This window comes from Natator depressus, chromosome 15 (assembly GCF_965152275.1).
Source record: "Natator depressus isolate rNatDep1 chromosome 15, rNatDep2.hap1, whole genome shotgun sequence".
NCBI lineage: Eukaryota > Metazoa > Chordata > Testudines > Cheloniidae > Natator > Natator depressus.
The window spans coordinates 246,930-267,019 of NC_134248.1; the positions used below are offsets into that span (position 1 = coordinate 246,930).

Here is a 20,090-nt window from a genome sequence, read left to right on the forward strand (position 1 = left end):
GCTCCCTTCCACCCCAGAGGTGGCTGCCTTCCAGCAAGGAGTGAGGCTAAGAGATCTCAGAAACCTAGCTAGCCTGGTGATAAAGACTGGATTTGATTTGCTGACCTCTGTCAGTTTTATGGTACTAAATCAGGCAAGGACATTGGGAAAAAAACCTACCTCAGCCAGATGCTGGTGTAGATCAGGAATAACTCCACTGAAGCAGAACATCAGTGTGAAATCTGACCCAGGCCCTATGTTTTTAAATGGACAATGTCCCTTTAAGCCAGATTGTACTCTGTACGGTAAGAAGATGGGGGCAGGGCAGAGGTCATGCTGATGGACAAGCATGTGACCTGGAGTATGTCTACACTGCACACTGAGCCCAGGCTCTGACTCAGGTTTGAGCCCAAGCCCCCCCTGCATCCACACACAAACCAGTCTGACTTCGGTCAGCAAGTGCTCAGGGCCCAGGTCCTAGAACGTTGCTGAGGGGTGGGTCAGCACCCGAGTCCTGCTGCAACTTGGGTCCAACCCCTGTCACTTTGCAGTGTGGATGGACCTCAAGCCATAGACACCAGTCAGAAGGTCCGTGTAGTGCAGCATGGACGTATTAGCACAGCTGAGATCCAAGTCCAGCAACAGTAAACCCAAGTTCACAAAGCTGGGTGGACGTTCAAGCATGGACTTGGAAACACCGAGGGTACAGCTACACAGCCTGCCTCAGAGCCTGGGTCAGCTGACTTGGGCTTGCAGGATATGCGCTACAGGGCTGACAATAGCTGTGTAGGCGTGCAGCTCAGGCTGGACCCCGGGCTCTCAGACCCAACCCCCTTGCCAGGTTTCAGAGCTCAGGTTCCAGTGCAACCAAACGTCCATGCTGCCTGCAGGGTGAGCCAAGTCAGCTGACCCAGGCTCTGAGACTCGGTGCCGCAGTCCTTCTTTGCAGTGTGGATGACCCACAGGCTTCGTGTGCAGTGCAGACGTATCCTCAGAGGGCTCCCCCAGAAGAAGGGGCTACGCTACGGTGGCATCTCCCCTCCATGCCACCCTGGGAAGCTGGCAATGCTGGGATCCTGCAAACCATGCAGGAGGAGGATGTGCTCCAGAGACCCGCTCTGCCCACCTGCATGGCCAGTGGGCTACTGAAGATGTTGCCAAAGGTGCCCTTGGTGGTCTGAGCCTGGAGAATACTGCTCGTCACTCTCTGGATAGCCAGGCTGATTGCTGCCACTAGCCTGGGCTCGTTGAGGTTGGCCTGCTTCAGGCAGGCGAAGGCCAAGCCTGCCATGGCCTTCGTGTCTGTGTGAGGAAGAGCAGGAGAAGGGGTTACAAGGAGAACCACCCCTGCCCAAGTTACTTCAGTGGAGCTATGGCCCTGTGTGGCTGGAGTGCAGAGCTGAGAATGGGAGAACCCAAACCCCTCTCGGGGGGAGCTGACTTGCATGTACCTCCCAAGGGAGATGCAAGGGCTGTGCTGTCTCCAGCCACGGCACGAAGGCCGGCGAGCCTGGGGAGCTGGCACGGAGGACCATTCCGACACGTACGTACCCATGGAGAGCTTGACGCCATGCGTGAACTTGTTGTGCTTCTCAGCATCGAGGAGCTTCTGGATCACATGGGGGTCAATCTTCTTGCCATGGACACACAGGGCCAAGACCCCCAGGCTGTACTGGTAGTAACTGGTGATGGGGCGGCCATTCCCTTTGAAAGCTGTGAGCAGGAGAAAGGAATCAGGAGGAAGAAAGCAGCTTGTGCTCCCCTCCCCCCAGCACAAGCCATCCTTCCCCCTCCATGCCCCAGGACTCTGCACCAGGGACTCTCCTCATCGCACCCCATTGGATGGAACCAACACAGCAAGCTTGTAATCCAAGCCACTGCCCCCCTTCAACTCCCCACTCAGTGCATACAGAGTTGAGGGTGGGGGTGAGAATTGGATGGACAGATGCTTCCTGGTGTTCTCAGCATGACTCTTTGTTATGAATGGCCCAGGAGGGGTATTGCTGCTGGGTCTGAGCTGTGAGCAGAGAATGAGGGTTCCACTGACAGCCATTCTCTGGCAGGGACACTGAGCTAGAAAGCAGCCCAGAGATGCTGCACGCCACCCCAGGCAGCTTCCTGCCACGCTCTGCAGTAACCCTCGGTGCTAGCCCCGAGCAGCACCCTCTTACCTATCTGCTCCTTCTCCTTGTGCAGATGGTACTTCAGCTGGGTCACCAGCTGCCTCCCCTGGCGCGTGTCCATGTCCTGGCAGGCAGCCCGCAGTGCTAGGAGGTACAGAGCCAGGCGGCCCGTGTTGGGCTGCTTCTGCTGACCACCTGCTACAGAGCTGAGGTGACAACACAAGCCAAATACTCACCATATGGCTCCTCCTTCCCACATGTGTCCCCCCCGTCCCCTCCCCCCGCCGGCTAAGGGGAACTGCGTCCCCAGGGGCAGCAAACACCAGCTCTGGGACAGCTCTGAAGATCCTTAGCAGAGTTTGGGGCCTGATTGACCATAACCTTGTGCTTTTGTGTACCTGACAGGAGCCTGTAAATGCATCCAGCCCCACGCCAGCTGTAAATCAGCAGAGAGCTATGCCTACCCTCATACTGTCCGGGTACCTCCCCTGGCACATCAATGCAGCTGGGGCACTGGATCCTGGGGCAAGCCTGGGAGGTCAACACACACAAGTGAGCAGAAAGCCAGCCCCTTTGAGAGGAGTCCATGACAGGAAGAAGATGGGCTTTGTGGAGGGCAGGGGAAAAGCTTGTTCATCTGGGATGCCTTTGCCCCAGGGTGCTCCTGCAAGTGGCAAGATACAGAGGGGCCCTGCTCCTTGCGCCACTCCTGATGGTGGGATTTGGGCTCCATTGGCCGTACCTGCTGGTGCTGGGCTGGAAGACATTCTTCAGCCTCTGGAGGTACTGGGCTTCTTTCTTCAGGCTGTGGTCAGCAGAAAGACGAAGGGCCACATACACACTGGGGTTCACCTCCTCTGATAGATCCTGGCTGAGTCTCAAGAGCTCCATGTTCAGGCGTTTGATCAGAGCAGAATTTCCCCTGGGGATTGCTTGGATAAAAACAAAGGAAGGAAGAATGGAAGGAGAGAATGAATGCCATGGAACAGAGAGTAAAAGGTAGGCAGCTGTGTGAGAAAAACAGCAAGTCTGTAACACTCAGAGAGTATCATCCGTAGATCTCAAATCGCTTCACAAAGCAAAGTCCCCCTTTAGGAAACTGAGGCACAGAGAAGGGGAAATGACTTGTCTGAAGTCCCACAACAAATCATGCAGAGCCAGGAAGAATCATAGAATATCAGGGTTGGAAGGGACCTCAAGAGGTCATCTAGTCCAACCCCCTGCTCAAAGCAGGACCAATCCCCAACTAAATCATCCCAGCCAGGGCTTTGTCAAGCCTGACCTTAAAGAGAACTGAGGTCTCCCAGCAAGGAGACCAGTGTCTGTCCATTGCTTCCCATATACCATGATTAATAAAAACAGCCTTATAGGAGATGAGATGTTGCTATATTTTCCATTAGATGCAATTTGGATAATGTGACACAAGGCCAGAAAGGGTTAAGCAGCTCATAGGCTAAATGATCCTAATTTAACCTTTAGAGACATGTTTAAAAAATATGTAAATGGTATTTAGGGCCATTTCATGTTAAATAGACTAGCGCTTTGAAATGCAAACCTGTATGGTTAGAGAATTAGAGGTAATACTAATTGTATGTGTTTACTTATATCTTGTTAGATGTTAACCATGTAAACAGATGGTTCAGGTCTGTTACTATATCTATTGATTCAGAGATCAAAAGGGAATATTAGCATTTAGATGAAACCTGAATGTAATAATTTCATTGTCTATATTTCTCTTTGAAGTTTGTAGTAAACTGTCTATGCACGGCTTAATGGATAATTACCTTATGCTGATGAATGCAACTAGTTACCAGTGTATACATAGGAAATAGGTAATTCTATTTCTAAGCAACTATTCTTCACCCAAGGAATATCTGCGGTCAAGAGACTATCATAGCCTGCCAGTGGTCTATAAAAGAATGCTTGGGCCCTGATCCTGTTACCTCAGATCTACTTAAGTTTCATCAGGGGAAGTTTGAGTCGTAAGTCTGTGGTCTTCAGTTCCATTCTGGATTGCCCTAATGTTGGATATTGCACATTGGACTATAACCTGATGAACTGATTCTGGAACAAACTCTTTGCAACTCGAAAACTCACCATCTCTACTATAAAACTGACCTATGAACTTTATTCATATCTGTATGTGTAATGATCTTTTAACCTATATTCTCTCTCTCTCTCTCTCTCTCTCTTCTTTTTTAATAAATTTTAGTTTAGTTAAGAAGAACTGGCTGTCAGCGTATATTTGAGTATCTCACTCCAGAGAGTCACTGGGTGAGAGCTCAAGGCTGGGTTGCTTTAAGAGAACTGTGTTTTGGAAATCTAAATCTCGTGTCCTTGTGCCGCAGGGCGGGGGCGAGCTCCTCACACCGCCCCATGAACGTGACTTTCCTCATCCAAAAGTTCTGCAGCCACCGCTCTTCATCCCAGACGTGCATCACGATGTGATCCCACCGCTCAGTGCTTGTTTCCCGAGCGCAAAACCGGAGTTCCCCGGTGGTGAGCATGTCCGTGAATGCCACAAGCCAACTCGTGTCATATGTGTTACTCGAGTTGATATCATCGGCGGAGCCCTCACTGTCACTTTGGATCATAAGGAGTAACTCAACTGACAAACGTGACGTGCTGGCGAGACTCGTCAGCGTACTCCTCAGCCGTTCGGGCTCCATTCCCGCAGAGCGAAAGGGAAGACAGAGCGCGCAGTACAAAAAACGTTGAAAGATGGCGCCAAATGTGGACGGAAGCACAGGGATTGCTGGGATACAAACCGATGCATTGCGGGGCGTTGGGACAGGACCCAGAATGCTCCCCCCATCCCCTTCCCACAAGCCACAGCGCCAGAATGGGAAGAGGTGCTCTGTGGGATAGCTGCCCATAATGCACCTCTCCCAATGCCGCTGCAAGTGTGCAAATGTGGCCACACCAGTGGGCTTGTTCCGGTCAGTGTGGACAGACGGCAGCGCTTTCCCAACTGCGCTCTCCGAGGGCGGGTTTAACTCAAAGCGCTCTACATCTGCAAGTGTAGCCCTGCCCTAAGATCGCTCGTGTAGCTGCTCTGTGCCGATGGGAGAGAACGCTGCCGCTGACATTACAAAGCCACCTAAAGGAGTGGTGGTAGCAGGACCATCCTTAGGATTTATGGGGCCCTACATAGTATTATTAAACTGGTGCCCATATGCCCAAAGGCAGCCCGGGCTTGCAGCCTTGCGGGGGGGAGGTGGGGAGGGATGAGGCAGCAAAGGGTACTGAGCCTCACGGCGGCGGAGAGTCACAGTTCCCCGCAGAGACCGCCGTACCCTCTCCCTCAGGCAGGATGCGCGGCGCTGGTGCATTTGGCTCTGTGAATCCGGCCCCTGCCTGAGGAGACTGCAGCACGCACTGGCTGTGCCGGAGCCGACCCGCTCTTACCTGCTGTCATGGGCAGTGGCTGAAGCTCCCCAGCCCACCTCTTCGGCCTGTGGCCCCACCTATACTCCACTCCTGCTCTGCCCCAGGCCCTGCCCCACTCTGCCCAGGCCCTGCCCTCTCCCCACTGTCTCCCTCCCCTCTTCACTCCCCATCCCTGCTCACCCTCTTCCAGCCAAATCCCTGAACCCAAATGAAGCAAATGACATTTGAAAAAACCACTCTTCTGCAATTTCTTTCTAAAGAAAATGGAGCATGTTTTCTACAGCATGCCAGATGGTGAAGACTGGACATGCAGAAGATACCCAATTAAAAGCACTAAACTTGGGAATAAAAAATGTCAGTCACAGGTTTTTTGATATGCCCTGAAGTTTGTCCGAGATTTATTTGCAAAAACTTTGTAGTAAGGGCAAGTCAGCTGTCCTGCTGAATATAATATTAAATATTATGGAATACATGATGCACCTCTTCTCTCTTTTACATTTTCTTAATCAGTATTTCTAAGCTGATTTTATATTTTAAATGTACTCTTAAACCTTCATAGAATCATAGAATATCAGGGTTGGAAGGGACCTCAGGAGGTCATCTAGTCCAACCCCCTGCTCAAAGCAGGACCAATCCCCAACTAAATCATCCCAGCCAGGGCTTTGTCAAGCCTGACCTTAAAAACTTCTAAGGAAGGAGATTCCACCACCTCCCTAGGTAACCCATTCCAGTGTTTCACCACCCCCCTAGTGAAAAAGTTTTTCCTAATATCTAACCTAAACCTCCCCCACTGCAACTTGAGACCATTACTCCTCGTTCTGTCATCTGCTACCACTGAGATCAGTCTAGATCCATCCTCTTTGGAACCCCCTTTCAGGTAGTTGAAAGCAGCTATCAAATCCCTCCCCCCTTGTTCTTCTCTGCTGCAGACTAAACAATCCAAGTTCCCTCCGCCTCTCCTCATAAGTCATGTGCTCCAGCCCCCTAATCATTTTTGTTACCCTCCACTGGACGTTTTCCAATTTTTTCACATCCTTCTTGTAGTGTGGGGCCCAAAACTGGACACGGTACTCCAGATGAGGCCTCACCAATGTCGAATAGAGGGGAACAATCACGTCCCTCGATCTGCTGGCAATGCCCCTACTCATACATCCCAAAATGCCAACAAGGCATGGCAACAAGGGCACACTGTTGACTTATATCCAGCTTCTCGTCCACTGTAACCCCTAGGTCCTTTTCTGCAGAACTGCTGCAGAGCCATTCGGTCCCTAGTCTGTAGCGGTGCATTGGGTTCTTCTGTCCTAAGTGCAGGACCCTGCACTTACCTTGTTGAACCTCATCAGATTTCTTTTGGCCCAATCCTCCAATTTGTCTAGGTCCCTCTGTATCCTATCTCTGCCCTCCAGTGTATCTACCACTCCTCCTAGTTTAGTATCATCCACAAATTTGCTGAGGGTGCAATCCACACCATCCTCCAGATCATTTATGAAGATATTGAACAAAACCGGCCCAAGGACCGACCCTTGGGGCACTCCACTTGATACTGGCTGCCAACTAGACATGGAGCCATTGATCACTACCCGTTGAGCCCGACAATCTAGCCAACTTTCTATCCACCTTATAGTGCATTCATACAGCCCATACTTCTTTAACTTGCTGACAAGAATACTGTGGGAGACCGTGTCAAAAGCTTTGCTAAAGTCAAGAAACAATACATCCACTGCTTTCCCTTCATCCACAGAACCAGTAATCTCATCATAGAAGGCGATTAGATTAGTCAGGCATGACCTTCCCTTGGTGAATCCATGCTGACTGTTCCTGATCACTTTACTCTCGTCTAAGTGCTTCAGGATTGATTCCTTGAGGACCTGCTCCATGCTCCAAGTTGGTGGAGTGTGTCCACAGTACTGAGGCTGGTGTCAACTTCGAGAGCATGGCACTGTGGGTAGCTATCTCACAGTTCCCGCAGTCTCTGCTGCCACTGGAATTCTGAGTTGAGATCCCAATGCCTGATGGGGCAAAAAACATTGTCGTGGGTGGTTCTGGGTACATGTCATCAGGCCCCCCCTCCCTCCCTCCGTGAAAGCAACGGCAGACAATCATTTCACGCCTTTTTACCTGGGTTACCTGTGCAGACGCCATACCACGGCAAGCATGCAGCCCACTCAGCTCACCGTCACCGTACGTCTCCTAAGTGCTGGCAGACGCGGGACTGCATTGCTACAGAGCAGCAGCTCATTGCCTTGTGGCAGCAGATGGTGCATTACGACTGGTAGCCGTCCTCATTGTCTCCTGGGTGCTCTTGGCCGGCTTTGGTGAGGTATGTCAGAGGTGCCTGGACATAAATGGGAGTGACTCAGGTCATTCTCTTCTTTAAGTTTTGTCTAATGGAGATTCAGTCCTGCCTGGAACATCAGTAGAGGGATAGCTCAGTGGTTTGAGCATTGGCCTGCTAAACCTAGGGCTGTGAGTTCAATCCTTGAGGGGGCCATTCTGCCTCAGGCTGCTCTCCCAGCCAGCAGCACTGCGAGCACCCAGGAGATGACAATGGCTACCAGTCATATCGCACCGTCTGCTGCCAGCCTGCCCCTTGCTTCCCCCCTCCCTCCATGAAAGCAAAAGCTGACAATTGTTTTGTGCCTTTTTCCAAGCAGGCGCCATACTGCTGTCAGCATCGTCATCCACCCGCCGCTTCCGCTGCCACTCTGCTCTCCTGCAGACGCCGTACCACGGCACGCACGGAGCCCACTCCGATCACCGCGGCAGTTGTGACCGTTCTAAACACCATGCGCATTATCCAGCACTATATGCAGAACCAGAACCTGCAAAAGCAGGCGAGGAGGCGACGGCAGCGCGGTGAGGAGAGTGATGAGGACACGGACACAGACTTCTCTCAAAGTACAGGCCCCGGCAATGTGGACATCATGGTGGTAATGGGGCAGGTTCATGTTGAGGAACACCGATTCTGGGCCCGGGAAACAAGCACAGACTGGTGGAACCGCATAGTGTTGCAGGTCTGGGATGATTCCCAGTGGCTGCGAAACTTTCGCATGCGTAAGGACACTTTCATGGAACTTTGTGACTTGCTTTCCCCTGCCCTGAAGCACCAGAATACCAAGATGAGAGCAGCCCTCACAGTTCACGAGTGGCAATAGCCCTGTGGAAGCTTGCAACGCCAGACAGCTACCGGTCAGTCGGGAATCAATTTGGCGTGGGCAAATCTACTGTGGGGGCTGCTGTGATCCAAGTAGCCAATGCAATCACTTTGCTGCTATCAAGGGTAGTGACCCTGGGAAACGTGCAGGTCATAGTGGATGGCTTTGCTGCAATGGGAGTCCCTAACTGTGGTGGGGTGATAGACGGAACCCATATCCCTATCTTGGGACTGGACCACCTTGGCAGCCAGTACATAAAACAAAAGGGGTACTTTTCAATGGTGCTGCAAGGATCACAAGGGACGTTTCACCAACATCAACGGGGGATGGCCGGGAAAGGTACATGACGCTCACATCTTCAGGAATGCTTGTCTGTTTCAACAGCTGCAGCAAGGGACTTTCTTCCCAGACCAGAAAATAACCGTTGGGGATGTTGAAATGCCTACAGTTATCCTTGGGGACCCAGCCTACCCCTTAATGCCATGGCTCATGAAGCCATACACAGGCAGCCTGGACAGTAGTCAGGAGCTATTCAACTATAGGCTGAATGGTGCAGAATGGTGGTAGAATGTGCCTTTGGACGTTTAATAGTGTGCTGGTGCAGTTTACTGACTCGGTTAGACCTCAGCGAAACCAATATGCCCACTGTTATTACTGCTTGCTGTGCGCTCCACAATCTCTGTGAGAGTAAGGGGGAGACGTTTATGGCGGGGTGGGAGGTTGAGGCAAATCGCCTGGCTGCTGGTTACGCGCAGCCAGACACCAGGGCGGTTAGAAGAGCACAGGAGGGTGCGGTACGCATCAGAGAGGCTTTGAAAACCAGTTTCATGACTGGCCAGGCTACGGTGTGAAAGTTCTGTTTATTTCTCCTTGATGAAACCCCCCGCCCCTTGGTTCACTCTACTTCCCTGTAAGCTAACCACCCTCCCCTCCTCCCTTCGATCACCGCTTGCAGAGGCGATAAAGTCATTGTTGCTTCACATTCATGCATTCTTTATTCATTCATCACACAAATAGGGGGATAACTGCCAAGGTAGCCCAGGAGGGGTGGGGGAGGAGGGAAGGACAAGGCCACACTGCACTTTAAAACTTATTGAATGCCAGCTTTCTGTTGCTTGGGCAGTCCTCTGGGGTGGAGTGGTTGGGTGCCCGGAGGCCCCCCGCCCCCGCGTTCTTGGGCGTCTGGGTGAGGAGGCTATGGAACTTGGGGAGGAGGGCGGTTGGTTATGCAGGGGCTATAGCAGCAGTCTGTGCTCATGCTGCCTTTCCTGCACCTCAACCATGCGCCAGAGCATATCAGTTTGATCCTCCAGTAGCCTCAGCATTGACTCCTGCCTTCTGTCAGCAAGCTGACACTACCTATCATCTTCAACCCACCACCTGTCCTCATGTTCATATTGCGCTTTCCTGGGCTCTAACATTGTCTGCCTCCACGCATTCCGCTGGGCTCTGTCAGTGTGGGAGGACTGCATGAGCTCAGAGAACATTTCATCGCAAGTGCGTTTTTTTCGCCTTCTAATCTTTGCTAGCCTCTGGGAAGGAGATGATAGGGGGAGCGTTGAAACATTTGCAGCTGCAGGAGGAAAAAAAAGGGAGAGTAGTAGTTAAAAAGACACATTTTAGAGAACAATGGGTAGACTCTTTCAGGGTGAACCTTGCTGTTAACATTACATAGCACATGTGCATTCGGTACAAGGTCACATTTTGCCTCTTACTTTGAGGGTCTGCCAGTTTGGTGTGAGATATCACACACGCAGGGCTGGCGGGCAACTGAATTCGGCTTGCAGACAGCCATGGTAAGCCACAGTCTTTTGGCTTCTTTAACCTTCATAACATGTGGGAATGGTTTCAAACAGCAGCGCCCCCATTTCCCATACCAAACAGCCATTGGGTTGGCCATTTAAAATGGGCTGGCAATTTAAAAGGCAGGGCTGCGATTTTCAAGTTAACATGCAGCACAAACCCAACTAAACCCCCCAAACGCAACCAATTCTCTGGGATGATCGCTTCACCCCTCCCCCCACCGCGTGGCTAACAGCGGAGAAGATTTCTGTTTAGCCACAGACAAACAGCCCAGCAGGAACGGCCACCTCTGAATATCCCCTTAATAAAATTACTCTATTTCAACCAGGTGACCATGAATGATATCACTCTCCTGAGGATAACACAGAGAGATAAAGAACGGATGTTGCCTGAATGCCAGAAAACACTGCCATGCTTTGTTATGCAATGACTCCAGACTACATGCTACCGGCCTGGGGTGGTAAAGTGTCCTACCATGGAGGATGGAATAAGGCTGCCCTCCCCAGAAACCTTTTGCAAAGGCTTTGGGAGTACATCCAGGAGAGCTTTATGGAGATGTCCCTGGAGGATTTCCACTACATCCCCAGACACGTTAACAGACTTTTCCAGTAGCTGTGCTGGCTGCAAATTAATCATTGAACACACTTGCTTTTAAACCATGTATTATATTTACAAAGGTACACTCACCAGAGGTCCCTTCTATGCCTGGTGGGTCCAGGAGCCCACCTTGGGTGGGTTCGGGGGGTACTGGCTCCAGGTCCAGGGTGAGAAACAGTTCCTGGCTCTCAGGGAAAATGGTTTCTCCGCTTCCTTGCTGTGCACTATCTTCAACCTCCTCCTCCTCCTCATCTTCCTCGTCCCCAAAACGTGCATCCCTGTTGCGTGATAATCCATTGACGGAGTCAAAGCACAGGGGTGGGGTAGTGGTGGCTGCACACCCTAGAATGGCATGCAGCTCATCAGAGAAGAGGCATGTCTGGGGCTCTGACCCCGAGCAGCCGTTTGCCTCTCTGTTTTTTTGGTAGGCTTGCCCTGAGTTCCTTAAGTTTCATGCGGCACTGTTGCGGGTCCCTGTTATAGTCTCTGTCCTTCATGTCCTTGGAGTTTTTTTCAAATGTTTGGGCATTTCATCTTTTGGAATGGAGTTCTGATAGCATGGATTCATCTCCCCATACAGCAGTCAGATCCTGTACCTCCCGTTCGGTCCATGCTGGAGCTCTTTTGAGATTCTGGGACTCCATCATAGTCACCTCTGCTGATGAGATCTGCACTCACCTGCAGCTTGCCACGCTGGCCAAACAGGAAATGAGATTCAAAAGTTTGCGGGCCTTTTCCTGTCTACCTGGCCAGTGCATCTGAGCTGAGAGTGCTGTCCAGAGCGGTCACAATGAAGCACGCTGGGATAGCTCCCAGAGGTCAATACTGTCAAATTGTGACCACACTGCCCCAAATTCGATCCGGCAAGGTCAATTTCAGCGCTAATCCCCTTGTCGGGGGAGGAGTACAGAAATTGTTTTTAAGAGCCCTTTAAGTTGAAGTAAATAGATTCATCGTGTGGACGGGTGCAGGGTTAAATCGCTCTAACACTGCTAAATTTGACCTAAACTCGTAGTGTAGACCAGGGCTAAGACCCAGGGGTGCCCCAAATTTTCGTGCCCTATGCAGCTTCGTATGCTGCGTATGCTTAAGGACGGCCCTCGGTGGTAGCTGTGTCATCGGGAGAAGCCCTTTTGTCAGCATAGCGCTGCCTACACCAGGAGTTAGGTCAGTGCACCTGTGTCGCTCAAGGTGTGGATTTTCGTAATTATACCAACACTAGTTTTCAGCATAGACCAGGGCTAAGCTTTCATGTAAATGTAACCCAGGCTCATACAATAGGGCTCTCTCTAGTGGCTGAGCCACAGAGAGATTTAAGAGCCTGTGACAGCATTCACACTCACAGATCTGGGTTTAGCACAGGCAAGATGCATTCATGCCTCTAGCTCTGGAGGGTGCTGGTTCAGTCCCTGCTAACACTAACCCCCTAAGGGTTGTGTTTTTTACGTACACATATTAAGAGCTTAGTCCTTAGGCTGGAATCCAACATTCTGGGTTCAAACTTTTCAAATTCAGAATTTTGCCCTTACCTTAAATTTGAGGCCAAACTCATGGATGGCCTGGAAGGGATGGAGTACAGATGCATGGTGCTTTATACAGTCTATGTTAAATCTCATTTAGTAAGCCAGCCTCGCTAACAGCCCACCTCCTGCAGGTGCTGGAGGCTGTTAACATGAGAGGGAAGGAAACAATGACTTACTGACAGGGCAACTGTATCCAAACTGGTTGCACCCCCCTCTGGTCTGGGTTGGGAAGGTCAGTTGCTTTGGTTTCAGCGGGGCTGGAAGGTGCTTTGGGGGAGAACAAGAAGAGAGGTTCCCTCATAAAGAGATGCAGCAGCAGCTCTGGCTGCACATGGGGCTTTCCTGGGACACACAGAGCTGAGATGGACGACTTTGCCGTGGCTGAATCTGATCAGCGCTTTCTGTGCTATGTCACATTCTTCAGGGATCTCCAGCAAAGTCTTGGAACTAAAGCCTTGGGTCTACTTGACACAGATTCCTGCAATACCCATCTAGGGGAGCCTTATTTCTCTAGTGCCTCTCTCCAGTAGCTGGTGAGAGAGCAGTCTTATTTTAGACAGCCTGATTTGAGCCTTGGAAAGCAGGAATTGGGGTTCCTCCCAGAGAGACTCTGACCTTGGGGCAGCAGGGAGAGAAGCCAGCAGTCATGGCCCATGCACAATTAAAAGAATAACTGAAGGGCTGAATGCACCTAAGGAATGTGCCTGCTACGTGACCTCATGGGTATGAAACTAGCATGTTACTAATCTAGAGGACCGTATGGCTGAGCGGACTGGGAAGGAGATACGGAGCCTTTCGACTCTAAGCCACCCCTTGGAATCTGGTCCCAAGTGAGCAATGACAAAGTTGGTTCCATCTGGCTGGTGGTCTGCATGAAATACATTGGGAGTCTTGGACAACTCTGTAGGGGACAGGTGTCCTCACCCCCAGGGGGGTATCGTAACTGGCACTACTAGGCACCTTGGCTGGCACTCTCAGCAGAGGGGCCAAGGATCAAGAAGACATCGAAACCAAAGGTGAAACCCTGGCCCCTGTTCAGTAACAAAACCCACAATGACTTCTGTGGGGCCAGGCTTTCACCCTACATTCCACTAGAGGAAGGAGGTCCCTCCAGGTCAGGATTTAGGCACTCGGAAGGGGGAGACATCCATCGCCACTGCCCATGCTGCATCTGCTCTGGGCACAGATAGAGACAGGTGGTCTCCAGGGACCTCAGAGTATTAAATTAACTTTAAAAAACGTAGGGTGTGGGAAGCGGGAGAGCAGTGCACTGGGATGCCGGCTCTCTCCCAATTCAACAGAAGCTGTTTGTTCACACCAAGAGCAGAGCTTGCTCCCACAGGCGGCCTTAACGTTAGCTATAAAATGTCCTGCACTCCAGTGAAAAAGGAATGCAACACTGAGTTTATCGTCTGCACCTTTTCTATCCAGGGCCGTAAACAGTGCCCATTGCCATGGTGTCTGAAGGCCTTTCACCTCTTACAGCTCAGAGGAAAACCGTCAACACTCCAAGAAATGGAGAGGAAATAAAAACCAAGCGAGCCAGACACAAGCTGAAACAAGTATAACAAGTATAACTTTCCTTTCATATGCAATACTCCCCCAGGCCTGCAAGACATGCAGGAACCTTGGGCTGCTCACAGGCAGACCTGGGCTCTCTCAGGGAGTTCAAGCTCGTTCTCAGTCAAGAGAAAAACACCTAGCATTTATACAATGCTTTCCATCCTGAAGAATCCCAGAAGATGCAAATCATGCCACCCACTAATGAAAAGCAGCCACCTCTGGAGAGGAAGGCACAAGGCAGCATCTACTTCCCAGCATACAGCAAAGCTACACAACAGTTTAAAGCAGGACGTGATGAATCCTGGCTTAAAACCACAAGGGGATTTGGTCAAGAGGATATCAGGACTAACACCCTCGATCTCAACACAACCGCCTGGACTCTTTAACGCTCACGAACAGTCGGGAGCTCTGTTATGTCACAGGACTTCCTAGCACCATGCTGGGGCATTGCTTCAGTACTGACTTACAGGGTAGAGCACCCCCTACTGCAGCACCAGTACTCAGCAGTGGTTTATATTTAATGGGAAGAAGAGAGGTGCCTCCATCTACCCGGTGGGGTCTGCATGTGTTAATCGATGCACGCATGGGAGTGGAAGTGGGGAGAAACAGCGAGGTGCCTTTAAAAGTCCCTCATGGTACAGGAAGAATGTGTGTAGAAAGCTTCTGTACTCACCATAGAGCTGGACCGGGAGGGCCAAGACATGGAGGATGAGAAGGAGCTGCAACACCCTGGGCCCCATATCTGCAGTAGCAGGGAAGGGAATGGGGAGAGGTGGTGATCAGAGCCCTGACAGGGAGACCACACACTGATCTGCAGAGCCTGGTGGCTGCCGTGCTGAGCCGATTCCTATGAGGTCACTGATTAAACCAGGGAAGTGTCGCAACAGGATCCTCTGCTCCGGTTCAGGGGCTAAGTCAGCAGAAAGAGAAAGGACTTTGTCTGAGTGTGAAATGAAGAGAAACCCAGAGAGCCAAAGCTGCAAGGAGCTAGGAGCAGAGATAAGGAGGTTCAACTGATTTTCTTTCCTGCTTCTTTTTGCGCCCTCCTGGTCATCCGCCCTCAGGGGCAGTCTCCTGTCCTCATACAGATAGTATCTTGGACCTCTTAACCAGGCAGGCTGGGGCTCTCAGCCCCTTCTCCTGAGTAAACAACAGCAGAACAATGCAGGGTCTGACAGCCCTGACAAACGAGTCAGTTTCATGCTGGTGTAATCCACCAACTCCACGGGAGTTACCCCTGATTTACACAAGTGTGAGGGGAGAGTCTGGCCTGCTGAATGCCTGTGACCTGCTAGAGAAGCTCTGGGTGCCGGGTATGAGGGACACGGAGCTGGGGAGAGGGAAAGAGCCACTCAAACCATTTTCATGTCCCAGAGCTAGAAAACTGCTGCATGCCAATGAGGCCCCCCGCTCTGAATGGGCTGGGACAGTGACCTGGAAAGAGCATCAGCAACAAGCAAAAATGGCTGGATCAACATGGCCGCCAATAGCACTGGGGTTATGCACATGCTAAGGCAAGGGCGGACAAACTTTTTGGCCTGAGGGCCACATCGGGTTTCGGAAATTGTATGGAGGGCTGGTTAGGGGAGGCTGTGCCAAGCTGTGCCCCAGCCCCCTATCTGCCCCTCCTTGCTTCTCACCCCCTGCCTCCCCCCGCCCCGACTCCTGCCCCATCCAACCCTCCCTGTTCCCTGACAGCCCCCCCAGGACCCCTGCCCCATCCACCCCACTCCCCACTCCCTGTCCCCTGATCGCCCCGGAACCCCCGCTCCTGACTGCCTCCCACCGCCCCATCCAACCCCCCTCCTTCCTGACTGCCCCCCTGGGACCCCTGCCCCCATTCAACCCCCCCGTTCCCTGCCCTCTGACCGCCCCGACCCCATCCACACTCCCGCCCCCTGACCACCACCCCGAACTCCTCTGCTCCCTATCCAGCCCCCCTGCTCCCTGCCCCCGACCGCACAGCACAGAGCACCGGCGGCTGGCGGCGCCGCCCAGAGCGTTGCCCAGCCGCCCAGAGCGTTGTGCGGGCGTAGTGTAGTAAATTGCTCTCCGTAACTGCTGCCGTAGCACAGTCCCAGGTGAAGCAGTTTAATACTCTACACGGGCAGCATGGTGCGTTGAGGCTGCGGAGGAGGGGGGACGGCGAGGGAGGGACCGGGGACTAGCCTCCCGGGCCAGGAGCTCAGGGACACGCAGGAGGGTCCTGCGGGTAGGATGTGGCCCACGGGCCGTACTTTGCCCACCTCTGTGCTAAGGGAATATGTAGGGACAGCGGGCTGAATCCTGGCCTTAGTTATGGGATAGAACTCCAGTTACCGAAGTCCGGGGAACATCTCCGGGTCAGGTGTAACTAACTGCAGCATTTGGCTCACTATTTGTGGTTATTAACCCAATAAACCCAAAGTTCAGCCCCACTGACTGTGAATCTCTTGGGTAGCATTAAATGCAATCTCTACCCAGATGCACACCCTCCCCGGCCCTCCTGAGCAGTAGCCATTCCTCTCACTGGCCTCAGAGCTCACCAGCTCCGGCAGTTGTCATGGACACAGAAGGCTCCTTTTACCGTCCTCACAGCTAGACCCCTAAATAAAGCAGCAGCACAGATTGTGCGGACACGGCTGGTGACGCATGTTCCAGCACTAGAGCTACGGAACTGCCAACACTTGTAACAGTCAGGCCCGGACAGTATTCAGCAAGTGATGAGTATTGGTGCATTTTAATTGTTTTTAAGGGATTCACTCTTCTTTGGGGCAATGTCTGCCCTTCTGCAGGCCAGGCAAACATTGTGTGGTGGGGGGGATCAAGGGAGGGGGATGGCCAGGAAGAAACAGTGGATTGACAGGTGTCAGCACAAATCCCACTATAGCAGTTATCACTGTTGTGTCCTGTTCTGTTCTGTCTGCCCACTAGGAGCTGCTGCATGGGTTTCTCGCCTGCTTTTGCAGCCTGTAACAGCACAATTGCCCATAAAGGGAGGGCTCGGATGTATTCTCAAAGGGCTGGCCTGCTGCATGGAGTCTCCAGGGCTCCCCCAAACTCACAGGATCTGGGAACACTCTCCTTGTAGGGAAGCCAGGTCCCCTTCCAGTTCTGTGGGCCAGAAAATTCCTGCTCCAGATGCTATGGTGCCCCGGAGACTTGGAGATCTTCAACGTCTAGAGCTCCCTACTATTCTCCTGCTGCAGGTTTCCCTACAAGATGGGACAAGAGAGCCCCAACCACTAGTGCCAATAAGAGAGGTGCATAGAACCAGCCACACAACATTTCATCCCCTCTGCTGGGTTTCATCCTGCTGGAACAAAACCAGAGACATGCTAAGTGTTTAACAACGGCATGTGCACTGCAAACACCAGCCCAGAGCAGACCGGTGCTCTTTAGGACCCAGAGAGGGACAGAAATCTGCCTGTCTTGCTACTAAACAAAACGAGCAGGGGACACAAGTTCCACCCGATAATAGGATCACCCCTGAAAGTCCTGGCTGCCTGGAGCTTTGACTAAAACCTAGGGTCTTTTGACCTGGAACTGGTCTGCGAGCCTGAGTGGCTCTAAAACTACTTGCAATAATAGTCCCCGTTGTGTTTGGGGGTCTTTCTGCCCTGGAATGCTTCCACCTTAGGATTTTGGACAGGGGGACCCAACACAAGCTGTTACAAAGGGAGGCTGGTTTACGTCCTTACCCTGTTTCCTTGCTCTGTAAACTGGCTGCAGCACAGAGGGGTCCCGGAGGCAGAACAGAGGCTGGCCAAGGCATTGTTTTTCACTCGTTTGTCTCTTGTGGTCATGTGACCTCTCCTCCGCTAGTTCAGCTGCTGAAGTCCGCTGTTTGCTTCAGAAACAGAAACTCCCCAGCCAGCAGTACGGGCAAGAGATTTTAGGGGGCACAGAGTACCGGAAAGACTTGGGGCTAGCCCCGCACCCTTAAAGGAGCAGAACGCGGCTAGGGAGGGCTTGCATTCTTTATATGGCTTTAACAGCACAATGCGTATACTAACAAACTTAAAGGCTTTGTTTAAGTTTGTTAGCATATGTATTGTGCTGTTAAATTGGTCAGGAGTCCTCAAGAGGGGAGGGGGGCGGGATGCACGGTGTTTAAACAGTGTTTTTGATTCGGTTTCTCCCCATTGGTCTGAATTATACATAACAGTCATATTGCATCACATCAAGTCCAAATCATTAGAGGAATGCCCCTGCTTGCACTGACCAGCGGATGTTTGGATTCTGATGTCAGCCCAGTTCTGCAGCCTGACAGGTATCAGGTGTTGTCCCCAGTGTACACAGAATTCTTCTTTGCAGCCAAACTAGTCTAACATGCATTTTGCTAACTGGAGCAGCAAAAAAAAGAAAACAAATGCCTCATTTTCCAGCTTTGTGGGTGAGAGAACTATAAGTGAAGAATATACTGACGACCTTAAACCAGCTGCCTCAGGAATCTGCCAAGAACTTTGCTGAAAATATGTTCCCCATCTTAGCAACAGAGCTAAGACTTATCACACATCTGCCCATCTTTATTCGAATGAAGCTCCTTCTGATCTGACAGCTCAGGCATTGTCAGTTTTATCAAGAACAATTTACAAACTTGGAATCTAATCCTGTAAACCCTTAATCATTTGATCAATCCCATTGAAGACAATGGGACTATTTGCATGTCTATGGACCACCTTTGTGGTAAGAGTTTCAGGAGTCTGTTCTGCTTCTATAAAGGAAGTTGAATCTCCCATTGAAATGCAATGTTTGGATACAATATCATAATGAAGTTTAAGATACAGATCTACTTAAAATTTGTCTTTTAATAAGTCATATGTATGCTGAAATGGCTCCTCACCCAACTCCCATATTCTATATAAACTGACTGAAATGCTACATATTTTGGAGGAAGTGAGTAGTTAAGCATGTTGATGTTTGTATATACAAACACTCATTTCATCACTGTACTGGAAAATATATCTGAACATAATTTTTTATGGAATTTGAAGAAAGTTTAACAGCCCCAATTATTTTCTGTGTTAATCACTGTGAACCTGAAAAAATTACATGCCTTCTAAGAGAAAAGAATCAGTCCACACTTACTGAAAAAAAAATTCCTTCCAGCTGGTGTTCAGGAGAGTGCTACAAGACACATACATAACCTCATGAGCAGAGGGCGGAGAGGAGACCCTCCCACATTATGACCAGCAACATAATAATAATTAATAATAAAATCTCAAAGAGGCAGAGGTTCACAGATTTGCAAGCCTAAAAACCTGTGTTATGCTTTAAAGCACCTCAGCCCATGCCAGGGTCATGACTATTAAAAAGTTAACTGAAGTGCATTAACCTGAATGGGGGCCAGCCAGTCTGCCCTGACTGGCTAAAGGTGCAGTCACACCTGAACAGCTCAAAATTCACCTTGCCCTTTTAAGCTAAATGGAGTCATGTCACTGGCTCCATCTCTGTTGTTACATAACAGATAACAAAACTCCAGTGGGGCATGGTGCTGGCACATAGGGTCTCTGGTACGTGGTGTGATTTTTCAGAATCTCTTTTGGGAATAGTCATGTAAGTGAAATAGCTGGTACTTATGATAATGCTATTTCTATGCATGTATATTCATCTTGGTATCTGAAGTTATGAATATTAGCTATGTTTACTACATGTTTGCTCCTGTGGTAATGCCCACAAGGTATTTAGCCAGCACATGACCAGCGGAGGACAACAAAAATGATTAGGGGGCTGGAGCACATGACTTATGAGGAGAGGCTGAGGGAACTGGGGTTATTTAGTCTGTGGAAGAGAAGAATGAGGGGGGATTTGATAGCTGCTTTCAACTACCTGAAAGGGGGTTCCAAAGAGGATGGATCTAGACTGTTCTCAGTGGTAGCAGATGACAGAACAAGCAGTAATGGTCTCAAGTTGCAGTGGGGGCGGTTTATGTTGGATATTAGGAAAAACTTTTTCACTAGGAGGGTGGTGAAGCA

General features: G+C 50.9%; 1 protein-coding gene across 2 annotated transcripts in view; it reads right to left on the reverse strand.

Moving 5' to 3' along the window:
* TCN2 (transcobalamin 2) overlaps positions 1-17,922 on the reverse strand; it is a 30,302-nt gene extending 12,380 nt beyond the window's left edge. The window contains exons 1-6 of one of the 2 annotated variants that reach the window (XM_074973313.1): positions 17,814-17,922; positions 14,807-15,043; positions 2,845-3,034; positions 2,151-2,308; positions 1,531-1,692; positions 1,106-1,281 (exon numbers count right to left, since the gene is read on the reverse strand). In XM_074973313.1, coding sequence (XP_074829414.1) covers positions 1,106-1,281; positions 1,531-1,692; positions 2,151-2,308; positions 2,845-3,034; positions 14,807-14,873 — 753 coding nt within the window. In that variant the 5' untranslated portion in view covers positions 14,874-15,043; positions 17,814-17,922. The remainder of the gene's footprint in view (positions 1-1,105; positions 1,282-1,530; positions 1,693-2,150; positions 2,309-2,844; positions 3,035-14,806; positions 15,044-17,813) is intronic. The other variant, XM_074973312.1, reaches the window with a different exon arrangement.
* Positions 17,923-20,090: the final 2,168 nt, after the last annotated feature.